At 42.9% G+C, this 21987-nt stretch overlaps 1 protein-coding gene across 1 annotated transcript in view; it reads right to left on the reverse strand.

The window, feature by feature from the left end:
* Window positions 1-3051: 3051 nt before the first annotated feature.
* Window positions 3052-21987, reverse strand: part of LOC137431436 (periplakin-like) — a 116473-nt gene continuing 97537 nt past the window's right edge. The window contains exons 17-22 of the mRNA XM_068122758.2: window positions 18185-18378; window positions 13394-13544; window positions 11177-11260; window positions 8843-8956; window positions 6991-7080; window positions 3052-6814 (exon numbers count right to left, since the gene is read on the reverse strand). Of these exons, the coding sequence (XP_067978859.2) occupies window positions 4385-6814; window positions 6991-7080; window positions 8843-8956; window positions 11177-11260; window positions 13394-13544; window positions 18185-18378 (3063 nt within the window). The 3' untranslated portion in view covers window positions 3052-4384. The remainder of the gene's footprint in view (window positions 6815-6990; window positions 7081-8842; window positions 8957-11176; window positions 11261-13393; window positions 13545-18184; window positions 18379-21987) is intronic.

Here is a 21987-nt window from a genome sequence, read left to right on the forward strand (position 1 = left end):
ACATCTCTCTGACCATTCTCAGAGAGCCTCCTCAGCATCTACGAGTCTGGCATTTCAGTCAGGCCAACTGCCACGGTCTTCAAACAGCCATCAATCATCTGGACTGGCCTCCCATCTCTACCGCCTCTGACATCAACTCATCCTGGGAATTCTTCCAAAGTAAATTGCTCTCTCTCATGCACAGACTTATCCCATCTCGTCTTCAGTTGTCATACCATTCCTCCTGTCCATGGTACACGGAATCTTGTGGTGAGGCTGTTGCCCAGAAACAACGTGCTTTCGTCTCCTGGAAAGCAAATCCAACGGAAGGAAATCTCATTTCCTTTCACAAAGCCCAAAACAAGTGTGTGTCCACCCTCAGGAGAGCCAGGAAACAATATCTCTCTGTTTTCAAGACCGAACTCTCTTATCTGTCTCCCTCTTACAAATCCAGGTGGGGTATGGTCAAATCTGTTTCTGGTGTTTGTTCCCCCTCTATCCCCTCCCTCACCTCAAGCGGCTACATGGCTGACTCCGCACGTGAAAAAGCTGAATGCCTCAACTCTGTTTGCCTCTAAATCCTGTCCGAAACCCATCCCTCTCTGTACCCATCGTACCCAGTCGTACCCAGCTTCTCCTGGACTCTCTGTCCTTTCCTCCTGACAAGGTGGAAAAGTTTGTCAAACCTCGACTCTGATTCTGCAACTGGACCTGGCGGCATCAGCCCACGGTTCCTAAAATCCTGTTCTTCTGCTCTTTCACTCCCTCTCTCTGTTCTCTTCACCCTCTTTTGCTCAAGGTCATCTGCCATCTGCTTGGAAATCAGACATCACCGCTTTGCACAAAAAAGGTGCAAAAACAGATCCTAGCAACTACAGACCAATCAGCCTTCTCCCAATTATCAGCAAAGTCTTGGAATCCATCATTGCTTCAGATATGAAATCTTTCCTCTTCTCCAATGGCTTGATCTCTGATCATCAATTTGGTTTCAGACCTGGTCACTCTACTCTGGACATGCTGCTTCTGCTTTCTCAACAATGGATGGAAATTAGAGCTGTCTCCCTTGACATATCACGTGCCTTCGATACGGTCTGGCACCCCGCTCTGCTCACCAAACTCTCCTCCTTTGGTATCCATGGAAATCTCCACGCATGGCTGGCGGACTTCCTCTCTCGTCATAGTCAACGTGTGGCCCTGAATGGGTTTCTCTCATCTCCTCTTCCTGTTCAGGCTGGAGTTCCCCAAGGCAGTGTTCTGGGCCCTGTGCTTTCTCTGGTCTTCATCAATGATCTCTCTGACTCTCTTGAAAATCCTCTCTATCTGTTTGATGACTCTACTCTCTGTCGCTCCATTCCTCATCCCTCAGATCGGCAGTCTGCAGCCTCCTCACTCTCTGCAGACCTGAACAATATCACATACTGGGCAAACAAGTGGAACATGTCTTTCAATCCTGACAAATCTCACACTCTTACGATGTCTCTCCGAAAAGACTGACTGGACTGGGCAACCCTCCCATCCACTTTCTGAATAATCCTCTCCAAGAAGTTCTGTCACTCAAGCTTTTGGGTCTCACTATCTGCCATGATCTTTCCTGGGAAAACCACATTTCAAATCTGGCCTCCAAAGCCAGTCGCCGACTGGGCATCCTCCATCGTGCGAAGTCCTTCCTTGGCACACCTGAGCTCCTCACCACATACAACGCTTTCATCCACAGCTCAATGGAATACTGCTCTCCCCTCTGGGCTGGTGCTCCTGCCTCACACCTAGCTCGTCTTCACGCTGTTGAAACCAAAGCGTTCAGAATCATTGGAATCTCCCACGATGAAGCTAACTCCAAGGGCCTTTCACTCACTCACCACAGGCAGGTTGGTGGTCTTTCTGTCTTCTACCGACTCCTCTCTGGCCTTGCCCCCCCAGCCCTCTCTGGGCTCTGCCCCCCAAATATTCCTACAGGTCGCACAAGATCTGCCTGCAACCCTCTTATGGTTAAACTGCCAAAATCAAGACTCTCTGCTCACCTTCACTCCTTCATTCCTCTTTACTCCCGCCTCTGGAACAAACTCCCTCACTCTCTTCAATCCCACTCCACCCTCCAGGTCTTTAAAACAGCTGTTCACCACCATCTCTTATCTTCCCCCATCCAAAACCTTGATCTTTTCTACTCCCGCTAATTTCACCCCAAATCCACTTTTTTGAAATCCCAACTTCTGTCCTGGAAGTCCTTGGTGTTCTTGTGTTTTATACTTCTCCCACCCTCCCCCCCCCCCCTTCCCACGCCTCCTCCCCCCAAGCCCTCTCCCTCCCACACATCCCCCTGCTCTCAAATGTTATGGTTGTGTGCTTCCCCTTCTCTCCCCATCTTGTCTTCCGCTCCCTCTTTTTATATATTTTGTTGTCTGGTTGATTTGTTTGTGAAATAAATGTTAGCTCTTTCACGAGCCTCGATTCAGTATACGAAAAAAAAGAAAAAAAAGTGAACGTCCCAATTATACAAACTGAAACGATATGATAAACATGGTTTATTGAAAGTTAAAACGTCCACGTGGCTCGACTTCAACTCATTGCTTTAAATAGTCTCATATTTTTAACGAATATTGACTTTTCCATGAAATGGAAAAACATTCCCTCCATGGCACTTGCACGTTCATGTGAAGATCACTCGAACTTGCAACTTTGGACCACGAGGACTACACCTTGGAAATTTGTACCTTGGAACATATTATCTCGACGGACAAAGCATTTCCTTCTGAAATTTGCAGCCGATTTCGTCCAGATAAAGCAGAGAAACGCATTTTCAGTCCCCATGTAAAAGCTGCACACACAGAAACGATCCCTTCATGACTTCTGAAGCTGCTCTGTTTAAATCCTGTCCTATCTTAATCAGGAACATAATGCAGACCAGGCAACTCGGCCAACTCGCTGAGATTACACGTTAGACCTTGTGAGGAGGAAAAAAGACGAAAAGTTAAACTTGATTTTTGTTTTGTACTCTGGTCAAACTTTGTTATTTTGTCGACAGTGAATGTTGTGTAAGAATATTCAGCAACACAAAAATAACCAATGCACTTGGTAAAAAGTTCAGGCAAAACAGCGATCATTTATTATTTGCCAATCTGAATCACATTCATCACTCCAAGGCTTTCAGGGTCATCGGCGATAATATTTTATATTGTCTCCTCAGATTTCAAACGAATGTTGACTTTTCCATGAAATGGAAAACGGTCCCCCCATGGCACTTTCACGTTGATGTGTAGATCATTCGAACTTGCAACTTTGCCCCACGAGGAATTTCGTGCTTCGGTAAGTAAGAATATGTATCACGTCTGATGCTGCTGTGGGTTCACTTGCAATGGGTGCTTTGAATCTTGATCTGCAGAGATGGGTACCACCAGCTTCTTGTTTCTCAAAAATACTACGTCAACAAACTTCTTCAAGTTCGAGGATATTCACCACCACATATTAAGGAAACAACCATCATTTATTTATCAGCTCGTAAATTTGCACATACCAATCACTCATTGAACTTTATAGCCAATGAGTGAACATTTCAGAATTGTGGAATGTAAAACAAAACCATCATGTTTTTAAATGTGCAACAGTGGACATTAGCTCAAAAGCACAGGTGTAACCAAGGCAATATGAATTGGCAAATGGATGAAATCACCAGGACGTTGATCGAGGTATGCCAACCACTGTGGGAAGCAAGGGGAAGCTGACGTTTCAGGTGTTAATCCTTCCTCAGAGCAAACAAGAGTTAACAGCGAAGAGTAAACACCTCTTTTACTTCGACGAAAGGTTAACACCTGAAACAGCTTCTCCTTGCTTCCCATGGTGGTTAGCATACCTCGTTCGACATCCTGTTGATTTCATCCATTGTTCTACCTGTCCGCTGTGGATTCACACTCACCTTCAATAGTAAGACTAGTTATTCATTCTAATATAAATTTACGTCTGAAAAATATCAACCAGAGATGACCACTATGATTCATGCTGAAAAGCTGGTCATAAAGGCCCGGGCTTTGCCAAAAGCGACACCTTGCAAACAAAGGCCGGAGACGGTTCAAAATACAAGCAGAAGAAATATTTGCCTGGTTCACGTCACTTACTTCCACAACCTCCACAAAACACATCCAGTGCTTTAAAATATATCCGCAGTGGTTTATGGACGTGCATTAATCTTAATTCAAATTTTATCACAATATCAATTTATCTAGAACCTTTATGGAGTGCAGCATGCTTCCAAGGCACAGTGCTCCTCACATGCTGAGCCAGGGCAGAAATTTGGCAAAACTCACATTGCCAATGCTAAAAGCAATGAAACATTTTTTTTTTGCAGTGCAGCCAAGCTACAAACGTTAGTGGCATGCCTCAAACAGCCGACAACTTGTGCAACATAAGCTTCGACCTAACGATGGTAAACTGGACTGCACGGAGGGATCTTTGTTGGAATGAGTGGCATTTTTGTGTAGTTTTCAATGGAGCAACGTGCAAGTAGCTGTGCATAGTTGACATGCTCATTGCTCCCAGGATCCACAATATCCTGCGGATGGCTAGCTCGATTTCCCAGCTCTTCTGCAAGCTCTCGATCGATGAGTCCCGTGTTGAGGGCATGATGTAGCGGTACTCGACCGATGTGGTTTGGTTCAACGAGGCCGCCTGTCAAGTGCTGTGCCTCAAGGAAATGCAAGGCATCGACACGTGTCACCTTGCCACGCCGCAGTGCACCCGTCACTGACAATCGCCCACCCGACAGCAATGGATCTTCAAAACCAGTGTATGCCTTTTGAGCTGTTGACAGATGTGCGATGGATGACCAGTTAATGAGGCCACGCTCAGCTGCTTGCTGCAGTGATAAGCGTCGCCCATTGGCCACATCTACAATGCCTCCGGTGGCAGCTTGTGCTTGCAACAACCGGTGTGCTGTATTTGACTCCAGCAGACCACGGCTATGAGCCACACGTATCGGCAAACGCTGACCTGTTCCCACATCTATTACACCAGATACAGGAAGGGTTTCCTCAACTGCTGGGGTACCATCTGGGTTTTTGGCTCCTGAGTGTCCTGATAGTTTGGTGGCCAACTCGACAATGGTGATATTACCAGCACGGTACCGATCCAAATCCGCCTGTGTGCCCAAACCTTTTTGAATGGCTTCGGCCACATTGATCCGGTTGCCTGATTTCCTATCGTGCAACATGGTACTCATTCCTTCCGGTCCTGTAATTGTTACTTCTTCCCAGTCACATTCCTGTCCTTGCAGTTGGCAAAAAGTTTTCCAGTCAATAAGATCTTCCTGATAGGCCTGCGCTGGTGTGAGCTCTCGGCCTGTGTCTGGGTCTATCACTTTCACACGCTGCTTCATGTGAGACTGTGATCTCTCCTTATGTTGAGCTGCAACCTTCTGCGTGGCGTTGGCCAGCTGATCCATAAACCTGCTTACCTCCTCCTCCTTCATTTTTAAAGCCTTTCCAGAGCGACCCAGAGCCTTTTGGAGCTGATCAATCTGTGACTGCAAGCCCTGTTGCTTGGACACTTGCCGGGCCACCTCATCCTCTTTCATCTTGCGAAGTCTTATCTCTTCCTCAAGCAACATAGTTATTTGGGCTATTTGCTGGTCCTCACCTGAAGACGGTGCCATTGTTAGTGCATCTTGCAGCATCTTTTTTGTTTTATTTATGTCCTCCTCTGTGTTTTGCCTCATGTCGTCCAGTTTCACTTCAAGGTCCTCACATTTGTTGCAAGCTTCCATTACATCTGCATGCGTATGTGCCCTCTCAGCTGCCAATGTGCTGTCCATCATTGCAACTTGAATCTGCAACTTACCAATTTCATTTTCTGCCTCTCTTCGTTTCTGAGACTCTTTAACAAGCTCCTGCCACAATGTGTATCGATCTTCATCTTTGAGCTGTGCTATATCCTTGCCTGGTTGTGTCCCCGGCAGTAATGCTGCAGGCTGTGTCTTAGAGATAGCTCGAAGTTTATCTTCGGCTTCTTGGACTTTGCGCTTCTCTTCCTCAAGCAGCTTCATAAGACGTGACAGTTCCTCCTTTGCATTTCTGGAAATGGACTGTGTGCTTGCCTTACTCCCAATGTCTATGATATCAAGACGCAGCATTCGGATCTCCCTGTCTGCCTCTTCATTTTTCCACTTCTCTTCCTGCAGCTGTTGCCGCAGATCTTCTACTTCCTTCTCCAAAGCAGTTTGTGCTTTTGGCTCGATCGTTTGAGCAATACCAGCAGCATTTGGTGTTTCTGTTGGGCTCTGCAATCTGGCGTTCTCTGTGTCTTGCAATAGCTTGAGGATGTGTTGGTCAGTCTCCTCTCGTATCCTCCTTTCCTCCGCAAGCTGTTTTTTTAAATTTTCCAGCATATCTTTATAACCTGGTTCAGCTGTTGGTGTTTCCTTGCCAGGCTGCACATCTTTTGTGTCTGTAGGCATTGTAGGATCACTGACTGCAACTATTTCCTCTTCAAGCAATTTATCAATACCTGCTAATGAGAGTTCCTCATCCACATCATCTCCAGGTTCAATGTCCTCTTCCACAGCATCCAAGCTTTGCTTAAAGTCGTCAATCTTTTCTTGCAAGTCATTTAATTTCCCCTCAGTTTCCCTTCTGCTTTCTCTTTCTTGATTATACTGCTTCTTCAGAGTGGTTAGGGCCGTGAGAAGATCGTTATCATTTGTCAATGCTTGGAAGCCTGCATCAACTGGTTCGTCAGTGGCCTCCATTGAAGGTTCTGGAACATCAGTGTCTTCAGCTTTTTCAGCCATTTCCTCCACCTCTCCAGCAGTCTCTTTTTGTGGTTCTTCCTCTGTGGGATTTTGCTGCAGTTCCTGGAAACAAAAAGATGGAAAGGGTGGGTTTGTGTTTTGAGAAACATCACACACCAACAAAGCAAGTGTTGGGTATTATTTGGCTGGATAGTATATTCTCTGTCAAAAACAATTAATCACCATAATAACATCAAACTATGTCACAATCTATGCTTCGTAACACTGATACCACAAACCTCAAATACGGGTATCAGGCTTTCGAGGTATGCCAGCCTCTGCTCATGTGACACATTTGTTTTGACGAATTTCTTCACAATCTCTTTTTCCTGCAAGCAAAAGAGAATGCAATACCAGTTAGTAGCACATCATTGTAATTTTTTTTAAATTGTGTTTCGCAACATCAAAGTCTCACAGGTCTGTTGAGCTGTTGGTATAAAACACAAACCGATAATGTCAATGCTCCAAAATTGGGCCGAAGTGGCTCATTTAGTCATTTATTTACTTCGTTTTATTAGTTATCTTGTTAAACCAACATGTAATTGTTTTAACCATAAAAAACGATGTGTTTCCTTCTTTCGATAAAAGTTAATTGTATCAACACCATGAAATATCACAAATCTAAAGGTCTGAGTTATAACTTTCATGCCATAAACTTCCATTTCCTCCTCTGTTAACAAAATCTGTGTTGGTATTCTATCTTGGTTGTTCTAAGAAACTGTAACCTCTTGAACTTTTACAAACAAGTGTACGTTTGAGACATTAAGCTTAACATCCACTCCAGAGCGCACTTGCGCATGCGCAAGATTGGAGGTCTCGTCTCTTCATAGCTGTCCATGCGCGCTCGCTTTCGAAGTTAAGTAACTTTTCACAATTGTGTTTTTGTTGAAACTATCTTTCTCTCGGTGTATGTACCTATTGGGGTGTCTTTAATAGTATTCTTTGCGTTGGTTTTTCATACCTGTGTACAGAATCGTCGGTCTTTCTTATCGCGTATTCTGAGGCCTAAGTGTAGTACTAGGGTACCGTGTCCGACCTTGGCTTGAGGCTTTGTTTTTGTCTCAGCGGTTCTCCGATCACGCTGCAATTACTTTCCGGTTTCTGTTTTTCACTGTCTTTTCACCCCATACTTCCTTGTTTTAAAATCTCTTCAAAAAAAAAAAAAAAACCAAAAAACACTTCCTTCTGTTCTTATTCGTTTATTCGTTCTTATTTGTTCGTTCGTTCTTCGACCACGTTGTTTGTGATCACGTGATCACGTTGTTAAAAAATGTCTCATCTGACCCCTGAAGAACTGCATTCTGTCATATTCCATAACACCTTTGTCTTCTTCTTCTCCCTGCTCTCAAATGTTGTGTTTGTGTGCTTCCCCTTCTCTCCCCATCTTGTTTTCCGCTCCCTCTTTTTATATATTTTGTTTGTCTGGTTGATTTGTTTGTGAAGTAAATGTTAGCTCTTTCACGAGCCTCGATTCAGTATACAAAAAAAAAAAAAGAAAAAAAAAAAGAGGACGGCATACTTTATGATGCTACGACCGGAGTGTTGTCTTTCACACTAAACGTTGCTTTGTCGTTCCAAAAGAGATGAAAAATTAACAATTGTTCAAAACTCCCTGCTGACATCGAACCTTGTGTTTTGTTTTGCATGAAAATGCTCTCATTGAGGATAATCAACAAACAACGCTGGCCGATTGTATGAACAATGGATTGCTCAGGAGAGAACTTGGTTTTATTGAAATGTGAGACATGATGTTTCACCTGTTTTATATCACATTTACCATCAGTTCCTGTTTGCTCGAGCTCTTCCATGCAGTATTTCAAGTTTGCCGACCACCACCAACTCATGTTCTCTCCCATTTCCACAGCTGAGCCTTACTCCATCCACATCCACTAAGAACCGGTTCCTACCCTTCTACAATTCTCTCTCCTTTAGATTTGCAATCCCCCCAAAGGAATCCCATTGAGTCATGGGTTAAAGACACACAAGATAACAAATCATAAGCACACCACCATTGAATTACTCTGCATGAAAAGTTAACAATACGATGTGAAGTACATTCAATGTTTGCAGTGACGAATGAGTGTTCCGAACCTCCTCAGAAATGCGATCAGTCTGAGAGGGAGCACCCTTCAGCGTGAGGGGCGATTGTGTATTTGAAGTAGTTTCCACCACTATTTTGTATCGCTCAGCTGCCTTCTCGTAGTGCTAAGAACATCAGAGGGTAGGAAACTTCATTGTATCACAAACTATTTCCTTCCAAAGAATGCAATATTCAAAAAAAAAGAAGAAGAGTATTGTATTAATAATATAAATTATATTCAAGAAAACAATAGGACCTGAAATACTTCCTGCTGCTCCTGTAGCATAATGCTGGACAACATCTCCTAATAATAACCAGGTAGAGATACAGTGCATTCAGAAAGTATTCAGACCCCTTCACGTTTTTCACATTTTGTTATGTTGCAGCCTTTTGCTGAAATCGTTTAAATTCATTTTTTCCCTCATCAATCTGCACTCAATACCCCATAAGGACAAAGAGAAAACAGGATTTTAGAAAGTTTTGCGAGTTTATTAAAAATAAAAAACTGAAATATCACATTTACATAAGTATTCATACCCTTTGTTATGACACTTGAAATTTAGCTCAGGTGCCTCCCATTTCTCTTGATCATCTTTGAGATATTTCTACACCTTTATTGGAGTCCACTTGTGGTAAATTCAATTGATTGGACATGATTTGGAAAGGCACACACCTGTCTATATAAGGTCTCACAGCTGACTATTCATATCAGAGCAAAAACCAAGCCATGAGGTCGAAGGAACTGCCTGCAGAGCTCAGAGACAGGATTGTGTCGAGGCACAGATCTGGGGAAGCCTACAAAAAAACCCATCACTGCAACCGACCTGGGCTTTATGGCAGAGTGGCCAGACGGAAGCCAAACAATTCAATCTTGGTTTCATCAGACCACAGAATCTTGTTTCTCACAGTCAGAGAGTCCTTTAGGTACTTTTTTTGCAAACTCCAAGCGGGCTTTCACCGCAGACATGGGAGTAGTATTTTATCACCGGTCTAACAGGATTTGTAGAGGGTTTTGTAGAGGGTGAGAGGCTTATGGGAATTGAAGTACTTGCGAGCTCTGAAAAGAAAACCAAGTTTCTTGGAGGCAGATTTGGTGATGTTGAATGTGCGAGGCTGCCAGGAGAGAATGTTGAAGATGCTGACACTGAGCCCATTAATGGAGGAGGACTGCTGGAGCAGAGCGTTGGACACAAGAAGGGGTAGCTGTGTTGATATCATTTAGTCTGGGTTAGATTCTTGATTTGACTGTTAGCTGCCAGATTGGTGCTTCGCAGGCAAGGTGTTGCATCAAAAAGGTTAACCATTCCTTAAATGGGATGTCAAATTGGGGACTCATCTGCCAGCCTGTACTGCTGGTCGACATTAAAGATCTCATGGTGTCTTTGACAAAGTTTTGTCAGGTATTCACCATAATGGTGGCAAATTTGGAATTCCTTCTCTCCAAAGTACAGTTAGGCCTCTGACATGCAATAAAACATCGTGGCACCGAATCACTCACCAAGGACCAAAGTTCTATGGTGGAGCCTGAAACATGGCAGGGATAAGTAACAGCAACAAATTTTCATTGATAACACAAAATAGATACATTGCTTCTTCTTCTTCTTAAGATGCAGTATGTGGCTGCAGGTGGCATTATTGAGTTGAGGTGCAGCTATACTGTTGATGCAGTGACCCCCTGTAGGTTGGAACAGGAACTTGGAATTTCACCTGGATGCCAGGGATAGAGGTCACCTGCTCTTCACAAAGAACGCCATGGGATTTTTAATCCCCACAAACTAATGCTGGCAGACGGGATCCCCAGTTTAACATCCGTGCAAGACACGACACCAACATCGATACATCACCCTGCCGGGGTGTAAGGTATCTCGACAGACGATCGATTGCAGCACACGTTTATTGACTCTCCCGATACACCGCAGCGCCATCCGAGCTGGGCCGTAACTTCCGGAAAAACGGAAATAAACCCGCGGTCACGGTGTAAGGGAAACAACGGTGAATATTTGCAGCTTCATACATGACACGGGGGAAACACCAGAAGGCCAGTTTATAGCTGGGCCAATATTGAAACACAGCCGAGGCAGGTCAGAGGTGTGTGCATACCTCTGGATCATCCTACCAGCCCCATTACTTATTCGGAGACATCTGTACAGGTATGGGCAGTTCAATCAAGTGGGAATATCTCAGCAGATATCTTTGAGTCCTCAAATAAGGTGAAACAACTCAGAATATTGACTGAAGGCCACAAAATGCTTTTTAAAGAGGCTAATAGGGGGTTTCAGACAATAGCAAACCAGCAAATGATATATTGCAAGGTAAAGTGACATATCATATGGTAGAGCCCTCACCTTGATGGTTTTGATCAAATCTTGCACAGTCTTTTGGAATAGTTCAAGCTGGGGTTTCATTTTGTCGATTTCTACCACCAGTTTCTGTCAGAAAAATTGGGAGTTTATAGATAAAGCAACACCTGTCGTTGTTATCTGTGCAAACACAAGTATCAAATTGTTATCTACCAAGTGTGGTTTGTGTCTGGGTAGCAAATCTGGTGGAGGGGAGAAGACCCCAATTCTCTCTTTGTAAATGTGTGTCGTGTAGTGCCACCCCGTGGCAGCCCGTATTATAAATCCTCTTCTTCTGAGATGAAGAAAGTTAAAACAATTTGATAATTAATATGCAGTACATTGCAGTGATGTTGAAATCTGAATGAGAACAATTCGAAATTTCCAAAATGCTTCATTTCACTCATCTTAAGTGGAGGTTCAAACGAAAGCATCCAACACAGCTTCACAGTGACGTGGAAGTTATGTTTGTTCACGCCATATGTAAACATCAAGGATGGTTGATGAAGGTGATGTTAGCTGACTTCCAAGTAGATGGAAGAAGGTAACCCTCCTTTCCTTGCCCTCATTTATGCACCACAGAGTAATTTTGATATTTTAATTATTATCACATGCTTTCACACAATTTCTGTTCTCATTGTTGCACATTGCCCACTAGTCCAACATCTTCTGGAAGCCAGCAAAGAAACCAGAAGCCTTCTCTCTGAAGTGGATGTCACTGTGGTTTTCTAATTATCTCATTCAAGATGCCTTTCTTACGTGATAAACCTGTTTCTACATTTCATGATAATGGTCACTTTGGACGGACTTGTTTTGGATTAGGCAGTTCTAAAGGTTGTAGTCGTGAAGAAAAGCCACCACTCACTAATGCGTGGCCTCCTACAACCAAGTGTTCATAACAATGCAATCCTTCAAGATTCATACAAAATGCAATGTCCATGATCTGCGAGATACCGATTCAAACTAAAGACCAAAAACTTAAAGCTCCAAAAAAATAGTTCCTTCACTGATCAGAAAGTAATCAGAGAGTACGGTAGTGCTCTCTCTGTAGGGATGGCGTGGAAAAAAACGTCGCTCCCATCTTCTGCATGCAAAACTAAAGTTGGATTATCTTCTTTTGGAATATGGACTTGCCGTGGTGACAGAGAAAAGAGGGGTGCCAAAGAGAGGAGGAGAGCTCGTGAAGACTCGGAACTGGATTTGAAATAGAGGATGCAGCTGGGAATGACACTGGTTCAGACACAGAACGGAGCTGAGTGGCGCTGCGTTTTGAGGGAGGAATGTGCAGCACTCCCTTGGTCGGAATGTGCAGCACTCCGGTGGTCAGCATGGCGGTCGACGATAGAGGGTAAGGTCGGTACATTGCCAGATTTGTGGATCAGGTAGTTCTCACTTGCCAAGCATGGAGCAGCAGGCTGTGATATCCTGTACAGTCAGTCAAGGGTGGATGGATCCGTTGTTAGAATAGTCACCAAATTGAAGTACATGAAGGTTCTCTCTGTTTGATTGTAAAAGAAAATCAAACTAAAAGGAAGTAACATTCAATGTTGCATCATCTGATCATATCAAGATACAGCAAGTGTACCGGCCTGTCCATGCCTGACGTTCGACTGAAGGTGGTACAGGAATGTGGAATTTATTGGTTTTTGATTTGGCATTCGGCGTTTCCGCATTGTCTGTTTGCTTGTGGCCTCCCACCCATGCTTAGTACCTCACTCATATATATATAATAAACATCGGGGCAATACCCCTGGTGTTCACCTGGTAGAATAAACAGTATACAACACTGACTATAGGTATTTTAAACCAATTTCAATGGTTGCTGGAAGACAGGGCAGCATGAAGAATCATATTAACATAATCATAAGATTTTAAACAAACAAACAAAAAACATACCTATTTTGGGGGGGGTGGGGTGGGAGGGGGGCACTCCCCACCTCCTTCCCCAACCTCATATACCTCCTCAGACCCCAATTTTTGAATGCCTTGAACAAAAACATTGGTACATCATGGGTGATGAAGGTTGTGGTCAAGTCAAGTCCACCAACTAATGCAGGCAGATGTGATTCTTAGTTTAACGTCCATCCAGAGGACGGCGCACACATGGATGGATCACAGTAGCTGTGAAACACCGAATGACAGTTTATAGCAGGGCGGAGATTCAAACCCAGGCGAGAAAGCTCAGAGGTAAGTGTGCCTACCTCCATATATATATTTAAGTACCTCTTCTTTTTCAATGGCAGTTTTGGTTTCTTCTAGTGTCGTGGGGATACCCTCCTCCACCTGAGGAACATCATGAACCCAGTTGAACAACTCAGGATACTTGGTGACATATGCTCGGCTTTGGGATTCTGCAAGATTGAGCCGAATTAATCTGCAATCCACAATAAAGAGGAAAGGGGAAAAACATTGGGGTAAAAGGTTAAAGATTGGAGCCAGGAGAGGGGAACAGAGCAATTCAAACAAAAAATGACTGAATTTTGGTTGTGGAACTTGTTTTATGCACAACTTGCAAAATCTCTATCTTAATAACGATATAATTTAAGCCTTGCATTGATTGCCTAATATAAATATAGATGGATGTGTGATCCTCGTCATCCCACGAAGCACGTGAGGCTGTCATGGAAGTTTCATTGGCGAGGTGGCACAACTTTGAACATGTCACCACTCCAACACAGGATACTCCATTTTCCATCAACCTGGTGCTCATTTTGCCGACCTCAGGATGAACAGGCTGAGCCAACCCACCTGATATTACTTTTGGCACAACTGCGGTTTGATTTCAGGATATGAAGATGCGAAGCCAACCACCTTAACTGTTCAACCACCACCCAGATAATACACAGGGTGGGCCAAAATTATGTGCAACTTTTCAAACAGCTGTTGTTGGATTTTACTCATGTAAAATGAGGGGTAATGAGGTAATGAGGGGTAAAATGAGGGGCTCTTTTTAAGCAGTAAAACTGCTTCAATATTTGGCTATGTCTGTCCGTAAAAATGAAGAACCTTTCCAACCCACACTATTTAATTATAAGCGGTTCTAAAGGGTGATTCAAATGGGTTCTAAAGGGTAATTCAGATGGGGTCCAAAGGGTGATTCTGATGGGTTCTAAAGGGTGATTCTGATGGGTTCTAAAGGGTAATTATAAGGGGTTCGAAAGGGTAATTCTAATGGGTCCTAAAGGGTGATTCTGATGGGTTCCAAAGGGTGATTCTGATGGGTTCTAAAGGGTGATTCTGAAAGGTTCTAAAGGGTAATTCTGATGGGTTCTAAAGGGTGATTCTGAAGGGTTCTAAAGGGTGATTCTGATGGGTTCTAAAGGGCAATTCTGATGGGTTCGAAAGGGTAATTCTAATGGGTTCTAAAGGGTGATTCTGAAGGGTACTAAAGTGTAAAACGAAAGGGTTTCATTCATTTCTTGGCTTTGCCTATTTCATACTAAAAATGCCAAACTGTACCGCTTCCTTCGGATGCGGGCGCGATATGTATTTTTAGGTCGCCAGAAGAACAAGCTTTAAAGTTTTTTTTTCCAATGGAACCTTCAACCATGTCAATCAATTTCTCTGTGTCCTCATGGACACTCATTTTCGGGACATTTGTTGCAACAAAGTCATATATTTGTTTCGACACAAAAGCAGTTTTATAGGGTTTATCCAAATAAAAGAATTTCATCTAACTGAAATACGCAATTTGGTGTATGTCTGTCTGTCTGTTTGCTCGACTGTGATACATTCAGTCGTTATTTATCCAATCTTAACCAATCTTGACAGGAGGACTAAGGGTCACACAATGGAGGTTGTAGCAATTTCATTTGCCCCCCTCCCCAATGGAGAAATTAATGTTAAGGTACAGTGCATTCAGAAAGTATTCAGACCCCTTCACTTTTATCACATTTTGTTATGTTGCAGCCTTATGCTGAAATCGTTTAAATTCATTTTTTCCCTCATCAATCTTCACTCAATACCCCATAATGACAAAAAGAAAACAGGATTTAAGAAAGTTTTGCAAATTTATGAAAAACAAAAAACTGAAATATCACATTGACAGAACTATTCAGACCCTTTGCTATGACACTTGAAATTTAGCTCAGGTGCCTCCCATTTCTCTTGATCATCTTTGAGATGTATCTACACCTTGATTGGAGTCCACCTGTGATAAATTCAATTGATTGGACATGATTTGTAAAGGCACACACCTGTCCATATAAGGTCTCACAGCTGACAATGCATGTCAGAGCAAAAACCAAGCCATGAGGTCGAAGGAACTGCCTGCAGAGCTCAGAGACAGGATTGTGTCGAGGCACAGATCTGGGGAAGCCTACAAAAACTTTTCTGCTGCATTGAAGGTTCCCAAGAGCACAGTGGCCTCCATAACTCTTAAATGGAAGAAGTTTGCGTCACAAAGGATTTTCCTATCACACAAACCTGGGTTACACTCCCCCTAAATTAGATTAATTAATTATGTAAAATGATTAAAAATCACGGGGCAACCCGGGTTACCGCGCGGTGCATCACATTGACCCAAAAGACCACATGACCCAAAAGGACCTAAAACACCCAGATGACCCAAAAGTCCACGAGGAACAAAAAGTTCCCAAGGACCCAAAAATCCCTGATGACCCAAAAGTCCCCGAGGATCCAGATGACCCAAAAGTCCTTGATGACCCAAAAGTCCATGATGACCCAAAAGTCCATGATGACCCAAAAGTCCTTGATAACCCAAAAGTCCCTGACAACCCAAAAGACCAAAAATTCCTGATGAACCAAAAGTCCCAGAGTACCCAAAAAACCCAGATGACCCAAAAGTCCCCGAGGACCAAAAAGACCCAGGTGACCCTGATGACTCAAAAGTCCCCAAACACCCAAAAGTCCCCAAAGTCCCTGAAGGTCCAAAAGTCCCCAATTAAAATTTGGTCCAATGGACCAACGGGCCCCCTAGTTTAATAAATATTTGAAATGACATTTAGTGTTCCTTTCATCTTTGTTTTGGCATTCTGAATCGCCTGGAGTGGTCAATGGTCATATATTTGACATTTAAAAATAAAGATCCAAGTTTCCTGATGTCTATGCCCTATTAGTATTACCTATGGCTACTGGGGTTGGGGATTTGGGAGGAGGTGGAAGTAGGGGGTGGAGGGAGAACAATTATGTTATTAAAATTTTTATTTATTTTTTCCAGACACCCTCAATATGCCGCTGGTGAGCACGTCTATAAAGTTTGTACCACAACATTTGCAAATCAGAAGTAGAACATCATCGACTCAAATATTATAATAATTATTCAGACGGTGTGTATTTCTCAGCTGAGCCTCTCTCAATGGCAATGACTGGAGTTTCACTTGGTGCAGATTCCTTTGTTATAATTTGTTTCTCCAGTTCATTTCTGCAGTTAAATATTTACAGATACTCTCGAAGAGCGTGTTCTCTCATACTCAACCAACGCCATCGTAGTTTGACAAGGCCAAGCTCTTCCCCATGCCGACCTGATCAACCCTGAACCTTGCTATGCTTTTCCAGAACCAGGATTTGGATACAACAGATAAATACTCTTATCTTGTCTTGATAAAGTTCTTCATTGAAGTTAATTTTACAAAACTATCAGAGAGTGCGCTGGCACTGTCGACTCGACGTACTAACGCATGGATGACGCGGCTAAAAAAATGTCGGCCCCACCCACTGATGCAGAACAAACGTTGGAGTATCTTTTCATACTCTTGTCGTAGTTTATCAAGGGCATTTGCAGTTCGAGGGTATAATAAGTTTTATTGACACTTCAAGTAGACAAAACAGTAAAAACCACGAGAGTGTCTTTCACGTGTCCGGCTGTGCATAAATTCCTCGAGGCTCCGCCCCTCCCCTCTGTCCTCACCCTATTGGTTGGAGGGAAACCACATCAGTTCTTTTGGGCATTTCTAAGTGCAGGTCCTAGTGTGGCCTGAGGCTGGATGAAGACATTACTCTTTGACAAATTAGCAATAAGACAGAGCTGCAAGATACAGTCAGGGTTTCGTGACACAATATAGGAACCCATGCACTGTTTGACATTGCTGACTAAGATATCTTGGCACTTTTGCTCCAAGATTGGGTATATGGGTATCCTCTGAGTACCATAACATTGTGTAATTCCACATTGTAAAAAACTTACCGAAAGAAATGAATTTAAAAATTTTTTTGCTGAATTAAAAAGGCAATGAAGGGATGATAAAATACAGTCTAAAACAGGTCCTAATCAAGATAGGGATGATGTTGGTTTGAAGAGTAGCGAACAGTATTGCCATCACATAACAATCCCGACATCGCTGTCCCCAGACTATTGTCTCAGGTAGGCCGAGCTAAAAGTATTAGAAGCTCCAATATTTCATTTCTGCATAAGTACAAGAAGCTCCGATATAATTTCAGGGACTTCTTGTAGCTTCAGTTGTCTTTCCTACTTTCCTTTTTTATCAACTTAGAGTAACCGATCACAAATGCAGATAATTATAGAATGCTGTTATTGGAGATGTCCATGCAGTTTGTGAGAAGTTGATGATCATGTACTGATATTATAACATTGTACTCGGGCTGCTAATTTGTACAGTCTCAGTATGTGGTTACACTACAAGAGTAATCAAGTACTGGTGTAACCAGTGGAGTGTTTGTGGAAGCTTGAAGCAATAACCGATGAAGTGTAAATGAGGCAGTGATTGTTATGTGATGGCAATACTGTTAGCTACTCTCCACACCAACATCACCCCCACCTTGTTTAGGACCTTTTTTAGACTGTGTTTTGTCATCCCTACATTGCCTTTTTCATTTAGCAGAATTTTTTTCATTTACTTGTATGTATATATACATATTCGTCTTCCCTTACAACTTGCATCTTCCCCAAAATATTCACCAACATTAGTCTGGCAAGCCAAAGTTATGAACAACTCACTGAAACTGACTCAGGATGGCAATGTCAGGAAGGCTGTGCGGAACACATACGGAACTCTATGATCTAATAAAAACAAATGTTGGATAGAGAGTAAACACCTGAATGCCGACTGCCTCGTTGCTTCGGCCTGCCGTGAGAAAAGACTCTCTAGTTTGGATTCCTGTCGTCCAGCATCCAAGCAAGCTCCCACACCAAATGCTGCCAGTTGCAATTGGGCCGCCAATGAGTCTTGCAGCAGTGAGCTTGCATCGTCCAGCTTTACTTTGCTGTCCTTCAGCTTATTTCCCATTTCCTGCCAACAGAAAATAATGAAAATAAAAGTATGTATGTGTATATGTATGCGTAGACCAGGATTAAAAAAAAACAAAAAAACTCACTGGTTCGTAATTCTGCCAACATTTTAAAGAACTTTCTGTGGGGAAAATGTGAGCAGTTTATGTAATTGAAAACAAGCAATCTTTCATGTGCAGTATATATTACTAGCGGGGTCACCCGTGGGAATCCCACGGGCATGGATGTGTGTGACATTTCGACATATTGAGTTATATGCTGCACATTCATTTTTACAAAATGGTTACTGGCAAGTCATCAGATCCAGAAATGGTGTGAATTTAGTTATTTCACATAATATGTGACCCCTCACTCCTCTCCACCTGACACTCTCCTGTCTCCACCTGACACTCTCCTGTCTCCACCTGACACTCTCCTCTCTCCACCTAGCACTCCTCTCCTCTCCAAACCCTCACATCCCTCTCCATTCCAATCCCTCACCTCTCCAATCCCTCACACTCCTCTCCTCTGCAATCCTTCACACGCCTCTCCAATCGCGCCTCACACTCCTCTCCAATCGCGCCTCACACTCCTCTCCAATCGCGCCTCACACTCCTCTCCAATCGTGCCTCACACTCCTCTCCAATCGTGCCTCACACTCCCCTCCAATCACTCCTCTCCAATCGTGCCTCACACTCCTCTCCAATCACGCCTCACACTCCTCTCCAATCGTGCCTCACACTCCTCTCCAATCGCGCCTCACACTCCTCTCCAATCGCGCCTCACTCGCCTCTCCAATCGGCTTTCCCCGTCTCGTTTCTCTCCTTTTTCTCCCGTCTCGTTCTTTTTCTTGCTCCAAATCGGCCCGTCGGAATCGGAAATCGGCCCGTCTCGCCCGTCGGCCCGTCGGAATCGGAAATCGGCCCGTCTTGCTTTTGTGCTTGTGCGTAAATAAATTGTGTTCATGACACCATTTCTGGTGTTGGGCTAGCGGCTAGGGTGCCGGCTTAGGATCCTGGGTTCGAATCTCGGTCGATCGCCGAATTAATGCCAGGGGGGTTGACTCAGCCTGTCATCCTTCCGAGGTCGGCTAATTGAGTACCAGTTCACTGGTAATTCCCTGTTTGTCGTTGAAGGCGGCAAAAGGGGTTGGCGTCAGGAAGGGCATCCGGCCGTAAAACATTGCTTCAAAAAGGGGACAAAAAAACAACAACTACCACGGTCCCCGAAAAGGCCAACCCCCGCTTTGCGGGGAAAAATGGCCTCTAAACGGTGGTTTTTACACCATTTCTGGATCTGATGACTTGCCAGTAACCATTTTGTAAAAATGAATGTGCAGCATCTAACTCAATATGTCGAAATGTCACACACATCCATGCCCGTGGGATTCCCACGGGTGACCCCGCAAGTTTGCATTGACGTTCGTCGATGGACTCGTTCGCCCGTCTCATTCGTTTTCTTGCTGCATCCTGTTCAAGTCTGCGTTCTTCATCGATCGTCTCATTCATTTTGGAAATAGAAGTTTCCACGCAGCGCATGAATTGTCACGATCCTCAAGAGGAATTTGTCTCGTAATCATCAAATGATAAATGGCAAGTAAATTATATTGTGGAAAATTAAAGATTTCAAATAAACCTATTTAAAGTGTATTCGCACATAACTAATTTTAAAAAACGAAGAAATATCTCTCGGTAATTTCCTGAAACATATTTTACTTCCGGCTAATAATGTTGAATTAAATAAAAACGAAGAAATATATGTCGGCATCATTGTTGACGTTTTTGTGACGACTGTCATCAAACGAAAAAGTAATATATCTTAACGGAAAAGCAAAAGCGAATTTTTAATATATATCGACACGTTGCCGTCGGTGTCATGTTGGGCGGTGTATGATACACCATGACGCGATTTTTAAAAATATATATCTGCATTTTCCCGCGTGTGTGGAATGTTCTCAATTATTGCTGACACCGAGTCCAAAACCATCGATAAAAATGAAATCATATGGTGAGTTAGATTGGAGATAAAGGCGTGAGAGAGACTCAATGGCCTTGAAGTTGAAGTTACAGGCGTTTGAGAATTCATTTCGTTCTATAAACGGCAACTTTCATTGGATTTCCTTCCCGTTTTTTTTCAACCGAGTCGAAAACTATGTTAGCGACTGTGAAAAATGAAATGATATATCGAATTTTTAATATGTATCGACACGTTGCCGTCGGTGTCATGTTAGGCGGTGTATGATACACCATGACGCGATTTTAAAAAATATATCTGCATTTTCCCGCGTGTGTGGAATGTTCTAAATTATTGCTGACACCGACTCTAAAACCATCGATAAAAATGAAATCATATGGTGAGTTAGATTGGAGATAAAGGCGTGAGAGAGACTCAATGGCCTTGAAGTTACAGGCATTTGAGAATTCATTTCGTTCTATAAACGGCAACTTTCATCGGATTTTCTTCTCGTTTTTTTTCAACCGAGTCTAAAACTATGTTAGCGACTGTGAAAAATGAATTGATATATCGAATTTAAAATAGATATCGACACATTGCCGTCGGTGTCATGTTGGGCGGTGTATGATACACCATGACGCGATTTTAAAAAATATATCTCTGCATTTTCCCGCGTGTGTGGAATGTTTGTGGAAAATTAAAGATTTCAAATAAACCTATTTAAAGTGTATGCGCACATAACTAATAAAAAAAACGAAGAAATATCTCTCGGTAATTTCCTGAAACATATTTTACTTCCGGCTAATATGTTGAATGAAATAAAAACGAAGAAATATATGTCGGCATCATTGTTGACGTTTTTGTGACGACTATCATCAAACGAAATAGTAATATATCATAACGGAAAAGCAAAAGCGAATTTTTAATATATATCGACACATTGCCGGTGGTGTCATGTTGGGCGGTGTATGATACACCATGACGCGATTTTAAAAAATATATCTCTGCATTTTCCCGCGTGTGTGGATTGTTCTCAATTATTGCTGACACCGAGTCTAAAAGTAAAACCATCGATAAAAATGAAATCATATGGTGAGTTAGATTGGAGATAAAGGCGTGAGAGAGACTCAATGGCCTTGAAGTTACAGGCCTTTGAGAATTCATTTCGTTCTATAAACGGCAACTTTCATCGGATTTTCTTCCCGTTTTTTTTCAACCGAGTCTAAAACTATGTTAGCGACTGTGAAAAATGAAATGATTTATCGAATTTGATTTGAAATAAAACTGGGGGAGAGCAAGACACCACGGGCCTACAAAACAGGACTCAAAGCTATGCGAGTTAATAAAATGGTGGATATTTGTTTATAGCCACTCCCAGAATGGGTGGAGCTACTCTGCAAACCGAGTAAGCCACACCCCGGACAGACACCCAACAGATAGACAGACAGACAGACAGACAGAATCATCTACGGCTATTATAATATAGATTATGAATCATCATCATCATCATCATCATCATTTGACATCATAAATGCGCCGCCCGATTGAAAGAGCATTGTTGTAGCTGAGTCAGTTTATTGGTAACATTTTTACTGGGGGTTTGCCATTGCCTTCCTGTGAGTCCGTTTTTGTATGAGTCTGGAATTTGTTCAGGGTGCTAACAATAACTCAACTACTC

This window comes from Myxine glutinosa, chromosome 1 (genome assembly GCF_964187855.1).
Source record: "Myxine glutinosa chromosome 1, kmMyxGlut1.1, whole genome shotgun sequence".
Lineage (NCBI taxonomy): Eukaryota > Metazoa > Chordata > Myxini > Myxiniformes > Myxinidae > Myxine > Myxine glutinosa.